The following is a 21,935-nucleotide window of genomic DNA, read 5'->3' as shown; positions in this document are numbered from 1 at the left end:
GAAAAAGGCTCTCCCTGTCCACCCCATCTAACCCTCTGATTATCTTGTATGTCTCTATTAAGTCACCTCTCAACCTTCTTCTCTCTAACGAAAACAGCCTCCAGTCCCTCAGCATTTCCTCGTAAGACCTTCCCTCCATACCAGGCAACATCCTAGTAAATCTCCTCTGCACCCTTTCCAAAACTTCCACCTCCTCCTTATAATGTGGTGACCAGAACTGTATACAATACTCCAAGTGCGGCCGCACCAGGGTTTTGTACAGCTGCAGCATAACCTCATGGTTCCGGAACTTGATCCCTCTATTAATAAAAGCTAAAACACCGTATACCTTAACAACCCTGTCAACCTGGGTGGCAACTTGCAAGGATCTGTGTACCTGGACACCGAAATCTCTCTGCTCATCTACACTACTAAGAATCTTACCATTAGCCCAGTACTTTGCATTCCGGTTACTCCGACCAAAGTGAATCACCTCACATTTGTCCACATTAAACTCCCATTTGCTACCTCTCAGCCCAGCTCTGTAGCTATTTCCCATATCCATGCCCCTCATGATTTTATAAACCTCTATAAAGTCACCTTTCAACCTCCTGTGCTCCATTGATAAAGTCTCAGCCTATCTACACTCTCCTTTATAACTCCAATCTTCCAATCCTGATAACATCCTTAAATCTTTTGTGCGCCCTCTCTAATTCGATAATAGTTTTCCTATAGCCAACTAGAACTGTACACAGTACTCCAAAAGTGGCCTAACCAATATTCTGTACAACCACAACATGATGTCCCAACTCATGTACTCCATGGCTTGGGCAATGAAGTCAAGCATATCAAATGTTACCTTCCCCATCCTGTCTACATAGGATGCTATGCTAACGATCTATGTACCTGAACCTCTAGATCTCTCTATTTGACACCACTTTAGGGGATAAATTAAAATTGGGCCTGTTTTGTGAACCATACTTGGCTAACTCTTGTCAGAATTGTACAAACAGGCATAGCAATGGAAAATAAAACCACTTGAAGGAAATCCCCAGGGTTTCTTGCAAGGAAACATTTATGTGGCTCTTGATACTTAACAATATGCAAAACTGTAAATATTAAGATCCCCATAGGGGAACAGTCATCCAAAATAACCCAATTTACTAAATCATCTGCAAATGGAAATATTAGCTGACCACTTTGCTTCATCTTGTCAAATAATACAAACTGTTAATTACATGTGCAATGAGTGAGAAAAGATTAGCTCATGAAATGACAAGTATTTGTATCACATCCTGCAAAATGTGACAGCATGTACAATCTGTCTTTCCAACGTGACCTTTGGAACAACATCTCCTCTCCCTTTTTCACTTGATGGATTTGATCCTGGAGTCACCAACAGTGATCACTGGATTCTATCCAAGTGTCCAGAAGACAGTTATTCCAGAAAACCTACAGAACCTTGTCTCCGAGGTGCCCAGTATGATGGCACAGATTACAGAGCGCTTCCTTTGGCTGAATCTAGTTATAAAACTTATTAAACAGTTTAATCAGCCATTTATCACAATCGGAGAATTGTCCAGAGTCTGTACTTTAACTTTGCCTTCAGCTCATAATCCTTAATGGTAATATACAGTTCCTTATAAATGTGCCTACTCTGCTCTCCCCCTGCTGTTTTGAGTGGTGTTTTCCTTTGTGTCTGCCACCATATGGCCTTCATTTGTTAACTTCCTCCTTCCAGATACTGTTTCCAGGTTGATTCCTTTATCATTGTTGCAAACTCCAGAAGTCCTCATCAACCTTTTCTTTAAACCAAATATAGATCCAACACCCATTTTAAATAAACAAAGAATGTGGCAGACTCCCCTAGATCCAGAGCAATTGACAGAAGGTCTAAAAGTGAGCAATGTTGAGTCCTGGCCATTCATAAATAGACATAGAATCCTGTATTATATCACAAATAAAAATCATTCAAAAGCTGTCTTATTTTGTCCCATATCTTAAGTTTCCCCCCAAAATCATGCAAATTAGTTCTCTTCAAGCATTGTCCAATTGTCTTTTGAAAGTTCCTGCAGAAATTTCTTTCTATGATCCCTTCCCTGTCAAAACAAAATCTTCTAAACCAAAAGTTAATGAGCTTTTCAGCTGGTCTTTTATTATCGATTTAAATCATTTAAGATCCAAAAGAAGACTATATCTTTTCCAAGAAGATGATGGACAAAATGCATGATAAACAACATGAATAATAAAGCAGCAGAATTATTGGAAGGCATGGCCTAGTTCAGTGCTTTGTTTTCTGAACTGTATCCACCTATAGACTTATTCCGCAAAACAAAATGTGTGTTGTTATCAAAGAGACAGTTTGTGGAAATTTGAATTACCTTTTTAAAGTTGTTGGATGATGTAAAACTTGCTCAGCATTTTAATTGAAAGAAACAAATACAATTTCTTCTTTCTTTATAATCTTATGTTACTGATGAGCTATTGTAATTATATTTCAAATATACAAACTTTGTTTCTTGAGCAATTCAGCAAAATCACAACCTGAAAGGAACATTTTTGTGTTGTATCACTCTGATGTATTTGTGCTGCATGTACTGTGTTCATTGTTCTCTTCCACATGAGTTCCCATTACTTCCTCACTGAGCCTACCCTCGGCCTTTTAAGTTAACTTTCCTTTCTAAGTGTCGGTTTTTGAAGTTCAGAAGCTCTCTCTTTTTCCCTCTCTCTTCTGCTTCTAATCGTAACTCAAACTGTTTCATTTCTGCTGCCCTTTCCTTATCTCTCGCCTCTAACTCAAGCTGCGTCATTTGCAATTGAATCCTTGCCATCCCTATAGATTCTCCAGCAAGTTTAAATGCTGAACTACTGCTGTAATGATCTCTCCTTTCCTCACAGAAGCATGTTGGTCTTAGTCACTTTTTGCAAAACTTCCAAAGTCACTGCATCCACCTCCAGCAACTGAAAGAGCCATTCCTATCCCAAGCTTTGTCTACCAACTAAACCAACACCCGAAATAAAGACGCTAGCTCCTACCTCTCACTGTTTAAATCCTGCAAAGAGCCCTCAGTCTGTTCTGGATTGGGCCAGGCCACTCAAAACATTGTTAAGCAGGCAGCTCAGACCATAACTTTGCAATTTGTTTCAGTAAGTATACAGTGAAAGATAGCTAGGCTGGCTACTAGATTTTAAAACCGATAAAAATTTATTCACAAAGACCAGAAAAAAGACCCCCTACAGAGCTAAACCTATCCAACTCAACTTAATTATGCTGTTCCGAATATACACAACAGTCCCAATAAGCAAACTCCCTTTAAAAACCAGTAGAAATGGAACACATGCTTACAGGTTGAAGTTCAAGGGCAGAAAAGAGAGAGAGGGCTTCCCCACAGCTCCCTGTTGAACCTCCCAGCCAGTTCAAGACTGAACTAAAACTGCTCCGCTCAGCTAGAGAGCTGACCACTCTCCTTACATTATACTGGTCACTTCTAAAACATGACTACTTTGGCCTGAAGTCTCATCTGTTTACACATAAACAAAAGGCCCCTCAAAATCTTTTTCATCTCTGCACCAAATCAGAGTGATCAGAGCTCGGCCCGGTTTATTGCCCCACTGAAAAAATCAAGGACAGAGTCTCCTTGTGCCAAGGAACAGTTTTTAGAGAAAAAAAAGGACTAGCTTTGTGACATTGTCAAACAAAACATTTTCTTCATTTTGCTGAATTTACTTTCTTTTTTGGATAGTTGGCTGTGATATTCACAAACTGGAGGATTGAAGTCCCAAGGAATGTATTAATACCTGCCAGGGTTTCACTGATTTAGAGATGTTTGAAATTGATCAATAGGGGCACCTCTTTAATCCGAGACAGAGATTTGCAAACGATTTGTTCTTGAAGACCCCCCCCCCCCCCTCAAACAACCCATGTTTGAAAAACGTTCCCCAGTGACACATTTTGCGACAGCTCAGTCTTGAAGATCCACAGCACAGAAAAAAGCCCTTCAGTTCATTTTATTGATGCTGATTTAAAAAAAACAGCCACCTCCCTATTCTCATCTCGTTTTCCAGCACCAGGCCAATACCTTGTATGCCTCAGTGTTGCAAGTGCCTATCTAAATGCTACCAAAATGTTATGCAACTTTCTGCCTCTACCTCCCCTTACATGCAGTGTAAACTGAAACATTTTTTTATACTTAGAATTTTTGTGAAGCTTCCAGCTCGTTTGAAGCAATATCTGGTGGTATTTTCAAAACGTTTATGCATAGATCATTATTGTAAGCTCAATGAAATGGAACCAATATTCATAAACTTAGCATCACATTATCTTCCATCATGAATAGCTTAAAATACATTCTCTGGATCAGAACGTGCACTAGAAAGTAGGCATCCTCCTGTGCACACATTCAAAGAACCAGCAACATTGACCCTACCTGCATTATAGCTGCCTTGCCCTCATAACTGAATGTGAAAGGTGCTTGGGCACTCTGTTCAACATTCCGCTACCCAGCCAACAACTGCATCTGCCAAGCTCTATTATTCCCAGAATACCTCCCTGTCACTTTGCAAAACTGAGCGCGTTCTAATTGGACAACTCTGGCCTATCAAAAGGAGGTTGGTCTTTTTAAACTTGGAGACAGTAAGGAGTGCACATGCTGGAAGTCAAAGTCAATAGATGTGAAGCTGGAAGAGCGGGACAGGACAGTCAGCATTTCGGGCCTGAGTCCTCACTGAGTGTTTCAGCCTGAAACATTAACTCTCCTGCTCCCCAGATGCTGTCTGAGCTGCTGTGCTTTTCCAGCTTCACATCTATTAACTTGGTCCTTTTTTAAACTCTCTTTTTCCTTTCTACTTGGGGTTCAGGGTTTTATTTGCATCAAGCTCATTTATATTTAAAATGATTTTCATGTTTTAATGTCAGAATAAATGTAGTTTCAGTCCAGTCTCAAAGCCGGTGTTCTTCTTATTATTCTTTTCCAATGCCAAGCTCTTCAGGAGGGCTTAAACCTGGATAACCCTGGGTACAGCCAGCAGGGCCTGAAGGCATCTGTGTGGCGAGAGAGAGAAACGGAGTTCAAGTTTCAGATTCTGATCTTTCATCAAACAGTGAGTGAGATGCTGTTGGTGATGTCCCAGCGAAGTCTCCCATTCCCTGACACAAGCTGGGGGAAGCCAGGAGGGAGGAATGGCAGAGTAGTCAACTCAAAGCTGTCACGTGGCCCTTGACCCTGCAATCTCCTCACTAGCATCTGGGGTCCAGTGCCAACATTGGGAGAGCTGTGTCACAGACTAGCCAAGCAACAGCTGGGATCATACCTTGCAGACCATATCCTGGGCACTGCCATCACCATCCTGTGGTACGTCCTGCCTCACTGGTTGGACAGACCCAGCAGAGATGGCAGCACAGTAGGGCACAGGTAGGATTTCCCTTGGGAGTCCTTGACATTGATTCTGGACACCGTGAAGTTTCACGTCTTCAGGAGGAGCATGGGCAAACAAACCTCCAGCTGTTAACCATGTACCCCCCCCCTTCTGTTGAACAGCACTTGGAAGCATGGAGGACCTTGAGTACAGGACATGCTCTGGTTGAGGGAATGCGATATTTATCACCAAACTTACTACTTAAGAGAAACGAGAGTTTAAAAAGTTGAGCGTTATTTAATTGCTAAGTAGAAAAATGAAAAAGTAAGTTATAGTTTACATTTAAGGTTTTCTTAGTTTAAGCTTGGAAAATAAAGGAAAAAGCTAAAGGTTTAAGTCTTTGAGTGCTCCGCTCACCTCACTCTCTGGGAGACCTTAACTGTCTGTTGTTGAAGCAGCTGCTGCAGACATTGCCGCCTGTCCAATCTCCTCCGTTGCCTGGGGAACATGCCTGGGCAAGATTCACTCCCAGGCCAAGCTGAGATACTGCCATGACCTGCCAAGAGACCAGGCCCTGGACCCACCACAACTCACTAGGAGATCAGGCCCGGACCTACCGAGAGACCAAAGTGGGAGAAAGGAAGGAGCGGCAGAGCTCCAGTTGGAGCATCCTATTTGCTGCCATCTTGACTTGAGCGCAGTATTCCAAAAGTGGCCTAACCAATGTCCTGTACAGCCACAACGTGACCTCCCAACTCCTATACTCAATACACTGACCACTGAAGGCAAGCATACCAAACACCACCTTCACTGTCCTGTCATTGTGTGACTCCGTTTTCAAGGAATTATGAGCTAGCATTCCCAGGTCTCTGTTCAGCAACACTCCCAAGGACCTTACCATTAAGTGTATAAGTCCTGCCCTGATTTGCCTTTCCAAAATGCAGCATCTCACATTTGCCTAAACTCCATCTGCCACTCCTTAACCCACATTAACCAACCTTCAGTTCAAGCCCCACTATTCCCCAACATTTACCTCAACAAATGTTAGGATTTAATGAAACTACTACACACCCCAGTTTCCCTCTGGCTGCTACCCTGGCTAAATGCAAGCCAGAGCAGGTTCCTTCAGTTATGATTTTAAAACCGAAGTCAATTTAATGTAATAATTAACAAGCACAGTAAAATAACAGGATTTATAACTCTAAATTCTCCCTCTCTCCCTACACTGTCTGTTACACACACGCAGTGACACACGCAGTGACACACGCAGTGACACACGCAGTGACACACGCAGTGACACACGCAGGGAATAAGGCACACACAAACATTGAGGTGAAGGTAAAGGCAGTATTCAGAAGATCACAGTTCTGTCGTAGTAGGCGTCTAGAACACAATGCCAGGAGTGGTGGTGAAGGCAGATATGATGAGGGCATTTAAGGGACTTTTAGGGAACCACATGTATGTGCAAGGACTGGAGGGATATAGACCAAGGGCAGTCAGAATGGGATTCCTTTCATTTGGTGTCACGTTCAGCACAACATTGTGGAACAAAGGACCTGTTCCTGGGCTGTGCTGTTCTACATTCTATGTATCACAAGTCCAAAATCGCAAATAGGTGAATAAAATTCTAGATTCTTAAATGATCGCTCAGTATTATTTGTACAGGATTGGTCATTTTGTCGGCTATTGTTTACTTGGTTGGATTCACTATCTTTTTTTTGTTGTATTTGTCTTTTAGGAGTATTTCTTTCAGCATTTTCAAGTGTAGTTTTTCTACTGTTCCAACAAGTTGGAGAAAGCAACTTTACAGAGAAAGGCTGGAGAGAAACATTGATGCATTTAACTTCTAGAAGTCTCCTTACTACTTTTTATCCATTTCACTCCCTCCCAGGATCTGTCAAACTGCAGTCTGACCAATCAAAGGCCTGTTGCTGTACTGACCTCTCCTAAACCCAGGTCAAATCGAGCACTTTGTCTGGACTCGGTGATCCCAAACAATAACGCTGGTTATATGCACTAATCCTTTTTTATTGTCAAAACACATTGTTCCTTCTCCCCTTTTAAGAGCAGTGTCTATCTTATTTTAATTTTCAATCTGTTGTCCCAAAAAAAATGTGGTCTGTTCCAACCGTTCTTGAACAGGCTGTCTGAACAATTTGAGAAGACTGAGAAATTTACATTAAACATCCACAGAGAGTTGAACAACTTGAGAGCAGCTGGGGACAGCGTCACCTTTGAAGAGAATTGTTGAAATGAAGGAAATAATTTTATATGGAAAAGATAATATCCATGGAGGGTCTGAGCTATACAGAGAGACTGAACAGGCTGGGGCTGTTTTCCCTGGAGGCTGAGGGGTGACCTTATAGAGGTTTATAAAATCATGAGGGGCATGGATAGGATAAATAGACAAAGTCTCTTCCCTGGGCTGGGGGGGTCCAGAATGAGAGGGCATAGGTTTAGGGTGGGTGGAGAAAGATATAAAAGAGACCTAAGGGGCACCTTTTTCGCACAGCGGGTGGTGTGTGTATGGAATGAGCTGCTAGAGGAAGTGGCGGAGGTTGGCACAATTACAGCATTTAAAAGGCATCTGGGATATCCAAGATGGCGACAATCTAGGAAGGTCGTATTGCAGAGCTCTGCACCACAGCACGAACCTTCAACCCACCCAACCCGGACCATCGCGATATCTGGCCTCCAGAAAGAGTCCCAAGAAACTTTGAAAAGTTAACTTACCTGTGTTTCTAGCCATCCAGCGATGCCAAAAAAGGGAGGAGGAGTGTCCGAGACCCGGTCTGCAGCACGGCCTGCAGGGTCCTCTGACTCTATTACTTTCCAGACCCTGGTGAATGAGCTCACGAAATCTTGAGACACTGGGGGAAACAAATACAAGAGAAGCTGGCTCCAATCTCTCTCGTGCTGCAGAAGTATGCGCAGCAGCTGGGAGACCTGGAAAAAAGGATGGATGAAGTTGAGCACAGGGTCATAGTGGTAGAAGCCATTGCCAGTTCATCCAAGGGTAGAATCCAAGCCCTGGAACCACAGGTCTGTAATTTGCGTGAGCAATTGCGCGATGATTTTCAGAACAGAGGTAGGAGAAAAACATTCAGTCTGTTTGAAGGTTAGGAAGGTGAGCGACCTGCGGAATTTGTTGAGGATTGGCTGCCGAAATTCCTTGACTTGGAGGCTGGCATGAGAGGATTGAAGATAGAAAGGGCTCACCAGGTCATGGTGCGGGGATCGGATCGGGGTCAATGTCCTCTTCCTCGTCCTCTCCTGGTGTGGGTCCATCACTACAGAGATAAGGAGAGAATCATGGAAGCTTCCAGAATCCAGGGGAAAAATATGAGGGCCCTAATTTACAAGGGCTGTAAGATCATGTTCTTCCAGGACTTCTCAGTGGCAGTGATCCAGAAAAGAAAATCTTATGACGGTGTCAAGAGAAGACTGAGGGAGCTAGGGATCCAGTCCTCTCTGAGGTATCCGGCAGTGGTTCGGACACCTTAGAGGGATCCATACATCTCTTTGACACATTGGAGAAGGCAAGAGATTTTGTGGACAAATTAACCTAATCTAAACAATGTAGTATGTATAAATAGTAGCGTTATTTGGGTATGTCTTTGTCGTTTTGTAAAAGAAACACAGGAAGTCCGGCTGGAGCTTTCTTTTTCTAGTTTTTCTCTATTGATAATAATTTGTTTTTAGCTATGTTTGGCAGCGGTTCAGCCGTGTATTTTCAATTTCTAAGTTAAGATGCACCAAAGGATAGGTAGTGTATTTACCCCTTTTTTTTTCCTTTAAAAACGTTTTCTTTATTCATATTGGTATTCTATGGTGTGTTATCTTTCTTTTCTGCTTGTGTTTGTGGTGCAGCTCTAGCTGGGAGAAGTGAAGATGGTTTGGGATGGCTAGATGCCAACCTATGAGTAGTTTGGGATGGGTAGTTGCCCCCTCTGGTTAGGGGATGAGTTCCCCTATTTAGTGCGGGGGGGGGGGGGGGGGGGCTGGGGCCTTGTGTGCTGCTGCTGCTGCTGAATGGGTAGCAATCTTTTTAAAAACTCCAAGCCATAGAGGAAAGGCATTTAATCGATAAACCAAATAATCGATTATCCGAATGAAATAGTGCCAACCCATCACGTTCGGATAATCGAGGTTCCCCTGTGTTGCTTAGTTACAGGAGACACACTTGGATAATAGGGAGCATTTGAAATTACAGCAGAGTGGCTTTGATCAAGTTTATTTTCATCATTTAGTACCAGAAGTAGGGGAGTGGCTACATTGGTTAGAAGAATCTCCTATTTAAGTTGTTGGAGTGTGTTGAAAACACCCACAGGAGGTTTGTAATTCTTAAAGTTTTGATAAATGGGGAAGAATATAGTGTTTTAAATGTTTATTGTCCCCCAGCTCATCCCCTTAAACTTTTGGTAGATGCTTTTTCTAAACTGATAAGTCTCGAGTCCCGGCATACCATTATAGGGGGAGATTTTAACTGTATCATGGATCCCACAGTAGACAGGTTACCCAAAGGTCCCTCAATACCCTCTGTACAAACTAAACAGTTAGTGGGTGTGTGTGTGGAGTTAGGGTTGGTGAACATCTGGGGGTGTCGCCACCCTACAGGCAGGGATTTTACATTTTTCTCCAATCCGCACAGATGTCACACCAGGATTGATTTTTTTTCCCTGAACCCCTGGGGCAACCCTAGACTTGGTGGCATCTTGTACGATTGGTAATATTGCCATCTCCAATCGCACTCCATCTCCGATCATGCTCCAGTGTACCTGTTGGTTAAGATTAAGGACGTTACAGTGGGTTCAAGGCACTGGATCCCTTTATCTGCAAGGATAATAAGTTTGTGGAGTATTTCTCTACAGAATTTTGGGTGTTCCTGGACATTAACAGGCTCGGTTAGTAGTCCATCCATCCTTTAGGAAACTGCCAAAGCCTATGCCAGGGGGTTAGTTATTTCCTACTCTGCCAGTAGGAAGAGGCAGAAGGGTGAGCAGCAATATCTCATGGAAGCACAGTTGAAGGCAGCCAAGAAGGCTAACTTTGACAGACCCTTGGTGGTCAAGCTACAGAGGATCACAGCGCTGCGGTCTGCATTGAATTCCATGCTCATGCAGACAGCAAAGAAGGAGCTTGGTTTTGCAAAGCAAAGGTTATATGAGCATGGTGGCAGGCCAGGCAATGCTGAGCATATCTTGCCAGGAAAAGGAATGCCCCACAAGCCATTAAGGTGATTAGGGAAGGGTCTGGGAACCTGACACGGGGCTCTAAAAAGATAAATGTGGCATTCCAGAGATTTTACTCTAAAGTGATATCAATCTGAGGGTTGTGAGGAGGGGTGGGCCAAAGTGAATTTTTTTTTAAGGATCTGAAGCTTCTGGACATGACCCCTGAACAAGAGTCCTTTCTCAATGCCCTGCTATCAGGGCAAGAAGTGCAGGAAGATGTGAGGCAGCTTCAGAGTGGAAAGGCGCCCGGTCCTGACGGACTTCACAGCAAATTCTATAAGGAATTTATAAACATGCTGTCAGGCCCGATGCTCAATATGTTTAATGATTCATACAGTCAGAATTGTCTCCCACCAACTCTGAGAGAGGCCAATATTTCGCTTATTCTTAAAAAAGGGAAGGTCCTGGAGGATTGTGCTTCATACAAGCCCATTTCACTCTTAAATGTGGACTTTAAAAGCCTCTCTAAGGCTCTCGCGTTAAGATGGAGACTGTGTTACCTTCTATTGTTTAAAGAGGATCAGACGGGCTTCATAAACGGCCGCAGATCCTCCAATAACGTTAGGAGGCTGCTTAATGTAATTCAAGCATGCCAACAGCAGTCAATACAGGCATTAGTGATTTCTCTAGATGCAGAGAAGGCATTTGACCGAGTTAAGTGGCCGTACCTTTTCTAAACTCTGGAACGGTTTGGTCTGGGCGAAGTTTTAAATAAGATGGGTAAAGGTTCTCTCCAGTGGCGCTCTCGTGGTGGTCATCTTTTGACATTTTGACATTTTTAGGGGCAGCCGGCAGGGCTGTCCCCTTTCACCATTGCTTTTAGCGTTAGTGATTGAACCATTGGCAGAAGCCATTCATGGGGATCCCAATATTATCACCTCCAAAAGTGGCGTCAAAATGACATAAAATTTCATTGTATGAGGACCTTGCCCTAATTTTTTTGTCAAAATGTTCTTCCAGACATTAACAGCTGAAAATGTGTTGCTGGAAAAGCGCAGCAGGTCAGGCAGCATCCAAAGAGCAGGAGAATCGACGTTTCGGGCATGAGCCCTTCTTCAGGAGCTCTTCTGAAGAAGGGCTCATGCCCGAAACGTCGATTCTCCTGCTCTTTGGATGCTGCCTGACCTGCTGCCCTTTTCCAGCAACACATTTTCAGCTCTGATCTCCAGCATCTGCAGTCCTCACTTTCTCCTCGAAGACATTAACAGCTACCAACTTAGCTCACTTTTATCCTACCTGAGTGATTGGGTTTGTGGGGATCCCTTTTCAATATGGCTAGATATCGAAGCCTCCGGCCCATTTGTCAAAATTTAAACCAGGGGTATCTTCAACATGTCCTAAGTGCAAGGTCTGTACGGGCACTTTCACCCATTGTCTCTGATCTTATGGTCAGCTTCAAACGTACTGGAGTGCTATGACAGGTGCAATGGAGAGGATTTTGGGTGTAAGGGTGGAGAAGGACCCAGTTTCTCCTCTTCTGGGCCTGCCCAGTGTTTTCCCTGCAGATGCACATAAGAAAAGGTTTTCAATATCCTCCCTTTCTGCACAAGAAAGAATATCTTGTTAGGTTGGATATCCAAAAAACTCCCAGGCCTTTCGGGTTGGCAGAAGATTGTTATGGAGCATATTCCACTGCATTTTCTAACAAGTATGGTACACCACAAAATTGAGAATTTTTATAAGATATGGCAGGCCTTTTTGGAATACTTGGAGATAGATTTATCTGTCACACTAAGAAGGACTTTTATATAGCTGTACCATTTGTGTTTTACGAGTCCAATATCCAGGGAGGAGGAACTGTGATTGTATGTTTGGCTGAGTTATTACTATTTATTAGTTTGTTGGTTATTATTTATTTAGTTACATAGCTAGTTTTTAAAATTTTATATTTTTCTACATTTGTTTATAGATGAGGGTGGGTTGGGTTTTTTAATTTGTGTTTTTTTTGTACTGCTTTGAATTGTATTGTTTTGTATTTATTGTAATATTAAAAAATCTATTTTTTCAATAGAATATATTTTAAAAAAACAAGGCATCTGGATCGGTATATGGATAGGAAGGGTTTAGAGGGATATGCGCCAAATGATGGAAAATGGGACTAGATTAATTGAGGATATTTGGTTGGCATGGACAAATTAGACTGAATGGTCTGTTTCTGTGTTGTATAACTTTAACTATGACTGTATTTGAGTCATCCTAGCATCCATCTGACATTAGACAAACAGTCATCATTTCACAGATACTAATCTTTTAAAAATTGTGTGTGTAATTTATGTATATCAATTACATCTAACTGGAACAGACTAGAAAGATGTGAAGTTTTTTTTTGTTCGTGCAGGATTGTGGACCATGGAGGTTGAGCATCTTGTAAATAAGAGAGCGTGCAATTTCAAATTTTCTTTGTATGAAAAGGAGGATGTTTGAACAATATCTATCTTCACTCTGGTTTGTCGCACTCATGAGCTCTGTCATAATTTTGTGTGAGTAAAGGTTATTGCAGTGGGTCATTTCAATGATGGTGTTACCGGTGGTGTCTACTTGCCTGGAGGTAAAATTGGGATGTATGTGTTTGCTTCAACCTCATTTCTTTGACAGTGAAGTCCTGTTGAGGCTACAATAGATACTCATCTGATCTGACTACAGGTTGGACCAAAGGGTCTGTTTCCATGCTGTACATCTCTATGACTCTATTGTGGGGTTTTCTTTGCCAGTCAACATGCACAAAACAGAAGAGAAAAGTGGAGTTTTCTGAGCTAATCGAGACCAGCTCTGTCTGTATAAATTCCACTGAATCTACCACCTGAAACAGAAAATTAAGAATGGCAAAACAAATAAATCATGAAAGAATCCTGTCAATGTCTAAGCCTGACTTTTTAAAAAAATTTGAAAAGAGAATCTCAGCAGGTCTTGCAGTATCTGTGGAGAGAAAACTGGATTTGAAATGTTAAGCTGTTTCTCTCTCCACAGATGCTGCTAGGCCTGCTGAGATTCTCCAGCAATTTCTGATTTTAGCATCTGCAATTCTTTATTTTATCCTAACTTATTATTTATTTTGTTGTAGGTATTCCTCAGCTGAAATGAGAAGGCAGTGTTTCCAACAAACAAATCATGCAGCTATTTTTCACCCACGTACTTCCAGTGTCATTGGCTCCCCATCATTGCATATAGTAAGTCCACTATAACTCCAGGAGCATACAGGCTTTTGCTAAATGATTTCTGTTAATTTAAAGCATGGCACTGAGACTTTTGTCTTAATATGTATTTGAGACTGAGGTATCATGTGGATTTTATTTCACAAATTCCTGAATGATTTGATTCCTGAGTGGTTGTAAGAAAGATAAATATATAATGTTGAGATGATGAAAGGAAAAGCAAATGTGAATGAATTGAGATAGGAAGAAGCAACGGATTTATGATGTTCTTTCAAAGATGCTGAATATTTCTGATTTCCAATTCAACATGGAGTTCTTAAAATTAGGTATTGCCCAGCAAACTCCCATAAACTGCAAGAACATAACCAACATCACAAAAACAGATCAAGTTTTAAATATTGGCCAGGGTGTGGTGTTGTGGGGTCTTCTGCGTCAACTCAACCAGGTAGTTAGAGCTTTTTTTTTAATATCTCATCCAAACAACAGCATCTATGGTAGTGCAGTACCCTCTTAGTACAACATTGGCATATTCATAGAATCCCTACAGTGTGGAAGCAGGCCATTCAGCCCATCTAGTCCATACTAACCATCTGAAGAGTATCCACCCCGGTACCTTATCCCTGTAACCCTGCATTTCCCATGGCTAACCCACCTAGCTTGCAGAATTCTGGACTAATTTAGTATAGCCAGTCCACCCTAATCTCCACATCTTTGGATTGTGGGAGGAAACCGGAGCACTCAGAAGAAACACACGCAGACATGAGGAGAGTGTTCAAACTCTACACACACAGTCGTCTGAGGCTGGAATTAAACCGGGTCCCTGCCACTGTGAGGCAGCAGTGCTAACTACTGAGCCACTGTGTTGCCTTGATTTTTGTGCTCAAGCTCTTGAGTGGGACATCAACCCAAAACCTTGTGTTTTCATGATGAAAATGCAACCATTGAGCCACAGCTGGGAATAAATTTCACATTTTAAGTAAATGCTGACTACATACTGAACAATTTAACTTGTGGTATCTTTGAAGGAGGGGATGTGAGGAGGAGATTATAATTGCAGGTTGTACCAAAATTTATCTATAAATCATTTGGCTAATAGATGTTTACACTTAATCATATATAGTAGGTATAGAAGTTTGAGTAAATATAATCCAGGCAGCTTCCCAACTTTAAACTCAACTTCCATTGATGCCATGTGAATTCTTTCAAAGAAGTGTTTTGCAGATCTGTGGTACAACTTTGAAAATTCTTGTCACTTTGAACTGAATCTGAACTTGGATAATTGCTGTAAATTTATGAGTGTGACTTGTCGGCTTGTAGGGGGTAAAGGACACGAAATTCTGGTTGTTCAAGAAGCTGTAATGTGGAGGTGCCGGTGTTCGACTGTGATGGACAGAGTCAGAGATCACACGACACCAGGTTATAGTCCAACAGGTTTATTTGAAATTGCAAGCTATTAGAGTACAGCTCCTTCATCAGATGACTTCTGGACTGTAACCTGACGTCATGGACTTCTGAGTTAATACAAAGGACTAAGATGGCAAGAAGAGTCACAGGATCGCTATCGAACAACATTTGACACCGGTGCACAAATGGTACAGAACAGTGAAGTGAAAGCTTGATCATAGAGGTCGAGTTTAAGGAGCATCTTTAACGGTGATTAAAGTGGTGAACAGAATTATTGAGAGAGTTTCAAATCTTTGGCAAAGACTCCGGTGACAGTGAGATTAAACCTAGCACACCATTAGCCACCAAATTCGGTAACACCTTGACCTTAGAATTCTCATCTTTCATTTTTAAACTCTGTATTCATGACTTTGAAATTCCCTAATATCCAAACCTCTCTCTGACTGCAGCATCAACTTATTACATTAAAAAATCAAATAAATATAAAGCCATGCAAGGGACTTCAAAAGAGCATTTGGAAACAAAATATGACACCAAACCACTCAGATGTTACAGCTTCTGAAATTTCTGTATTCTTCTAATGTTGATCTCTTGTACATTCCCACTTTGGAATATTTTCCTTCTATCTCTTCACCTCAAACTTTTTTTCTCCTTTTTAAACATTTTTCTTAAGTGTTGCTATTTTCTTGGTAAATACCATTTCTTTTTATTTTTGGTATTTTTGATTGTGGACTGAAAAGGGAAAGTGACCCTATTAAAAGTTAGAGGTTGTCTAAAGGATTGCTGCACCTTTTAAAAGCAAGTTACCAAACGCTTATTGTAACGGGTGTTTGTTCCCACAGTGGGAGGGGTTACTACAGATGAGTTGGAGCAGAGGTGTGTATGGGAAGGGGGGATTCAGCTGGCAACAAGTAGCTGATTGGTCTGTGGAGTTATGACCAGCTGTTGATGACCATGGTCTTCTGCCTGATAACAATGATCATTGGCTCCCAGGTAGCTGAAAAGCTTGTTGATGGGAATGTCTGGTCATAAGCCATTAGAAGGAAGGTGCTGTCATTTACACTGCTGCCACAAAAAAAACCTCAAGTTTGAAATCTGTTTCTCCATATCAGTGGCTGTGGCTTTTAACCAATAAGGCAGACACTTTATAAGTATGGACCAGTCACTCTGTGCCTCTATCAGGCAAGTGAAAGGACTTGGAAAAGAGTGATCAAGGAGCAGCAGGCCCTGACAAGCTAAAAGGTTGACCTCTGTGAACCCTATGGATAGGGATCTTTTGAACTGTGTTCATAGACTTCGGCCTCCATCCATAACACCCATGTTTTATTGTCTCTTTTTGTGGAGGGAGAGAGGTTTATAAGGGGGCTAGCTATTTAATGAATAGAGTTATATGTTGACAGTTTATAATTGTTTACTGTAGCTACAGTTTATTTACTGTAATAAATAATAATTCTACTTTAGTAGGAAAAACCTGGTCCTGTTAAGGCGAAAGTGAAGACTGCAGATGCTGGAGATCAGAGTCAAGATTAGAGTGGTACTGGAAAAGCACAGCAGGTCAGGCAGGATTCGAGGAGCAGGAAAATTGACATTTCAGACAAAAGCCCTTTCCTTTTGCCTGAAATGTTGATTTTCCTGCTCCTCGGATGCTGCCTAACCTGCTGTGCTTTTTCAACACCACTCTAATCTCTACTTTCTGTTAACCTGAGTCAAATAGACAAGTAATTTGCAGAAGTTTACATACATTTATAAAATCTTTTAACTTTTGTAATGAATAGCAGGACTTGGTTTCCAAGTGCTTCGCCAGGTTGATTTGAAGGCCTTTAAGTATATTACAAACTCCATGGAGGACATATAAAAGAAAATTATCAAGTTTACTAAATGACCATAATAAAGAAATCAACAGTGTTTTTACATTTTGTAATTTGTAGTTTTTTTGGGTTCTTATTTGTGTTAATTATACACAAATTAGCAGGGAAATGACACTTAAACTTACATTTATCTTTTTATTTATAATCATCAATACAACTAAGATCCTCCTATGTTTATACAATCACACGCACCAGCATTGCTTTGTACGCAAACATTGGCAGGCACACAGATCATAAAATGTCATTCTTTATTCATACACAGTTGGTCAGGAGTCCCATCCAACAACAGTTTTCATCCACTGATACAATTATCAGTCCCTGTTGGTATTGCTTCCAGAATTCATTGACAACCACTTCAAGGTTTAGCCACTTAGTAGCATCTTTGAGATATTCAGGCCTTTCCCAGTTTTAGACCTCTTCAGGCAGCTCATGCAGTATATGTAAAAGCTCATTTCTTTTTATCAACTAAAGCTGAAGACTGATCTCTTTCTGACAGTGATTTGCTGCATCTCCTCACATTCTCCATATTGCTCCTGCTATGTTGGCTGATTTTGCTTTGTCTGTATCTGCATCTTTACCCTCCAAATCCTCTGCTTGTAACTTTGCTTTGTGTCTGTCAGCCAGACATCAGCTTTCTTAGACTAAATTAGCAAACTGTAGATACTGTAAATATGAAACAAAACAGAAATTGCTGGTGAAACTCACTAGGTCTGATAGCATCTGCAGAGAGAAAGCAAAGTTTGTGTTTCAGATCCAGTGACCCTTCTTCAGAACTGGTAGAACTTCTTTCTTAATCTCGATTTGGAAATGCCAGTGTTGGACTGGGGTGTACAAAGGTAAAAATCACACAACACCAGGTCATAGTCCAACAGGTTTAATTGGAAACACACTAGCTTTCGGAGCGACGCTCCTTCATCACTATCACCTAATGAAGGAGCGTCGCTCTGAAAGCTAGTGCTTCCAATTAAACCTGTTGGACTATAACCTGGTGTTGTGTGATTTTTAACTTTCTTAACCCCTTGTAGTTGAGAAGTGTTTCTCAGTCAAGAGTTGCCATGTTACATTCATTAATATTTTGTATTTTTAAGAAAGGTGGTAAGGAAGAGCCAGGAAACTATAGACCTGTGAGCCTGACATCGGTGGTGGGCAAGTTGTTGAAGGGGATTCTGAGGGACAGGATGTACAATGTATTTGGAAAGGCAAGGACTGATTAGGGATAGTCAAAATGGCTTTGTGCATGGGAAACCATGTCTCACTATCTTGATTGAGTGTTTTGAGGAAGTACAAAGAGGATTGAGGACAGAGTGGCAAATATGGTCAATTGGAACTTCAGTAAGGCATTCGACAAGGTTCAGCACAGTAGACTGGTTAACAAGGATAGATCACATGGAATAATTAGCCATTTAGATACAGAACTGGCTTAAAGGTAGAAGACAGAGGGTGGTGGTGGAGGTTTGTTTTTCAGACTGGAGGCCTGTGACCAGCAGAGTGCCACAAGGATCAGTGCTGGGTCCACTGCTTTTTGTCATTTACATAAATGATTTGGATGTGAACGTAGGAGGTATAATTAGTAAGTTTGCACATGAAACCAAAATTGAAGGTGCAGTGGACAGCGAAGAAGGTTACCTCCGAGTACAACAGGATCTTGATCAGATGGGCTGTGGTGTGGAAGGTGGAGTTTACTTTAGATAAGTGTGAGGTGTTGCATTTTGGAAAGGCAAGTCAGGACAGGACTTATACATATAATGGTAAGGTCCTGAGGAGTGTTGCCGTACAGAGTCTTTAGGGTGCAAGTTCATAGCTCCGTGAAAGTAGAGTTGCGGGTAGACAGGATATTGAAGAAGGTGTTTGGTATGCTTGCTTTTATTGGACCATGCATTGAATATAGAATTTGGGGAGGTCATGTTGTGACTCTACAGGACATTGGTCAGGCCACTTTTGGAATACTAATTCACCACTGGTTTCCCTGTATAGGAAGGATGTTGTGAAACTTGAGAGGGTTCAGAAAAGATTTACAAGGATTTACCAGGATTGGAGGATTTCAGCTGTAGGGAGAGGCTGAATAAGCTGGGGCTATTTTCCCAAGAGTGTCTGAGGTTGAGTTGCGACCTTATAGAAGTTCACAAAATCATGAGGGGCATGGATAGGGTGAAGGGCTAAGGTCTTTTCCCCAGGGTAGGGGAGTCCAAAACTAGAGGGTATCAGTTTAGGGTGAGAAGAGAAAGACTTAAAAGGGACCTAAGGTGCAACTTCTTCACGCAGAGGGTGATGTGTGTGTGGATTGAGCTGCCAGAGGAACTGGTGGAGACTGGTACAATTACAACATTAAAGAGGCATCTTGATGGGTATATGAATAGGAAGGATTTAGAGAGATATGGGCGAGATGCTGGCAGGTGGGACTAGATTGGGTTGGGATATCTGGTCGGCATGGATCAGTTGGACTTGAAGGGTCTGTTTCTATGCTGTACATCTCTATGACTCTACTGTGTTAAAAATGACAATTAATACACTTTACAATTGTTGCAAATGATCCTTCTCAAACATTCTTAAAAACAACCACACCTCTTCAGTAGTTCAAATTCTTCTTTACTGCTTCCATGTCAACTAGCATCATGGTTTGATGTATAATTTATAGCGTTTAATAAATTACACTGTACCTGATTTAACCATACTGTTGTGAGATTAAACTGTTTTGCTGTGGATTGTTTCATGGATCTTCAGCCAAACTTACAGAAGTTAAACACATGGAATCACCCTATTGTGGCACAGAGACGGTTATGTGGAATGTAGAATGTTTAATGTGTACCACATCATACAGTTATCATCCAAAAACAAAACACCCAATAAAACCGACCTGGTTCTTTGTGATTGCTGCTTCAACAAACATCTTCACACATCTCTGTTGTTAACTTGGGTGAGGGTCGTTAACTGGACCAGCTAGATAAATCTCGTGACCAGAATGGTTTGTCGCCCATATCAGAGGCAGGGTTGGAGGAACCTGAGCTGGAGCTAAACTCTCCCTGGAGAAACTACAAAAAAAAGCTGGCCTATGTCCTCAGAATCTAAGGGAGAGGGATTGTAATACAGTCAGCCAGGTGGACCTTTGTAGAATATGAGTTCCCTGATTGGGGATGTTAATTTGGTCCAAACAGGGAGCCCTGGCTGACAGATATAAACAGGGGTGTCACACCTGCACACACACAACATGGGTGCTGGGTAAAAAAATAGGCACTACATAAAAAGAGGAAAAAAGAAAAAAAAAAGAGGAAAAAGGTAAAAAAATTACAAAAAAACAGTGGCATCAGAGGTTCTGTTCAGTCTGAGAGCTGGCTCTGAAGGAGCTGGATCAGTGTCAAAGATTCTCCGTGTGTAAATAAAGGGTGACTTGGTGATGGGATACCAGCCTCTGTGGAGTTTTTTTTACTGAGGATGACACAGGGTCTGCAAGGGCATATACATCAGTTAAGTAAATGGGCAAAAACTTGGCAGATGAAAAATAATCAGGGAAAATGTGAGATTATACGCTTTGGCAGGAAGAACAGTGGAGCTGAAGATTTAGATTAGACTTAGTGTGGAAACAGGCCCTTCGGCCCAACAAGTCCACACCGACCCGCCGAAGCGAAACCCACCCATACCCCTACATTACCCCTTACCTAACACTACGGGCAATTTAGCATGGCCAATTCACCTGACCCGCACATCTTTGTGACTGTGGGAGGAAACCGGAGCACCCGGAGGAAACCCACGCAGACACGGGGAGAATGTGCAAACTCCACACAGTCAGTCACCTGAGTCGGGAATTGAACCCGGGTCTTCAGGCGCTGTGAGGCAGCAGTGCTAACCACTGTGCCACTGTGCCACCCACAAATTTCAATAGACTGCAGAAATCTACAGAACTGATAGGATTTGGGAGTGCTCATGCAGGAATAGCAAAAAAATGAGTATTCAGATTAGTGGGAATAGGGAAAGCCAATGGGAATGTTGTCCTTTTTTTTTGAAGGGAGTGGGGTGCAAGTGCCGGGAAGGTTTTTTGTAACTGTACAAGGCACTTGTCAGATCATAGCTGGAACACTGTGAATAGGTTTGGGCCCTTGATCGAAGGAGGGATATACTACCATTGGGACAGTACAAAGAAAGTTCAGTTGATTTGTTCCAGATATGGAGGGATTGTCTTGTGTGGAGAGGTTGAGTCGGTTGGGCCTATGCTCATTGGAATTTAGAAAAATAAGAGGTGATCTAGTGGACTTGACAGAGGAGATGCGGAAAGGTTTCTTTCCCTCTTGGGAGAATCTAGGACCACAGGCATCATCTCGGAATAAGGAGTTGTCCATTTAAAACAGAGGTGAGGTGGAATCTCCTTTTCTTGGAGAATAATGGAATTCTATACTGCTGATCGCGAAGGATATTCATGGTTCAGACAGAATTTATAGAGTGTCCAACATGTCAATTTTTTTTGATACTTATTATCATGAAACATCTCAAAGAGTTTTAAAGCCAATGGAGCAAAGTTTCAATTTATTCTCACTGCAGTGATGCAGGAGCCCCAGTGTCCAATATGCATATTCCCAAAAGCATCTGTTTAATGATCAGGCAGCCTGACTTTTTGTTGTGCTAGTTAAGGAATAAATATTGGTCAGACACCAGGATAACTAACCAGGGATATGGCCATTGCGTGACAGTCATTTGCCTGTGAAACAATGGTTATGCACCTTGGTGATCAGCTCATGGTGGTGGGCATCATTTAGGAAGCCTCAGGAGGCCACTCTGATGTCCAGGCTTGCCCTGTTTCTTGCAGATGAGATGCTAGCCTGTATTTTCTCTCCCCCCCCCCCCCCTCCTCCCCCCCACCACTGAGTCCTGTTGTAAGGTAGCTGAATGTTTTATTTGTTTTGCTAGTGTCTTCCAATGCCCTTCTGAATAGTCATCCTCCAGAGATCGTAGCC

General features: G+C 42.0%; 1 protein-coding gene across 6 annotated transcripts in view; it reads left to right on the top strand.

The window, feature by feature from the left end:
* The window catches only part of dock8 (dedicator of cytokinesis 8), a 273,645-nt gene that overhangs the window by 30,811 nt on the left and 220,899 nt on the right, over positions 1-21,935 (top strand). For 5 of the 6 annotated variants that reach the window (XM_060841212.1, XM_060841167.1, XM_060841183.1 and 2 more), the window contains exon 2: positions 13,630-13,735. The exons of the other annotated variant lie outside the window; for it this stretch is intronic. In XM_060841212.1, the coding sequence (XP_060697195.1) occupies positions 13,630-13,735 (106 nt within the window). The remainder of the gene's footprint in view (positions 1-13,629; positions 13,736-21,935) is intronic. 6 annotated transcript variants of the gene reach the window in all.

The sequence above is a fragment of the Hemiscyllium ocellatum genome, chromosome 2 (assembly GCF_020745735.1).
Source record: "Hemiscyllium ocellatum isolate sHemOce1 chromosome 2, sHemOce1.pat.X.cur, whole genome shotgun sequence".
NCBI lineage: Eukaryota > Metazoa > Chordata > Chondrichthyes > Orectolobiformes > Hemiscylliidae > Hemiscyllium > Hemiscyllium ocellatum.
This window is presented reverse-complemented; position numbering and strand designations above follow the sequence as displayed.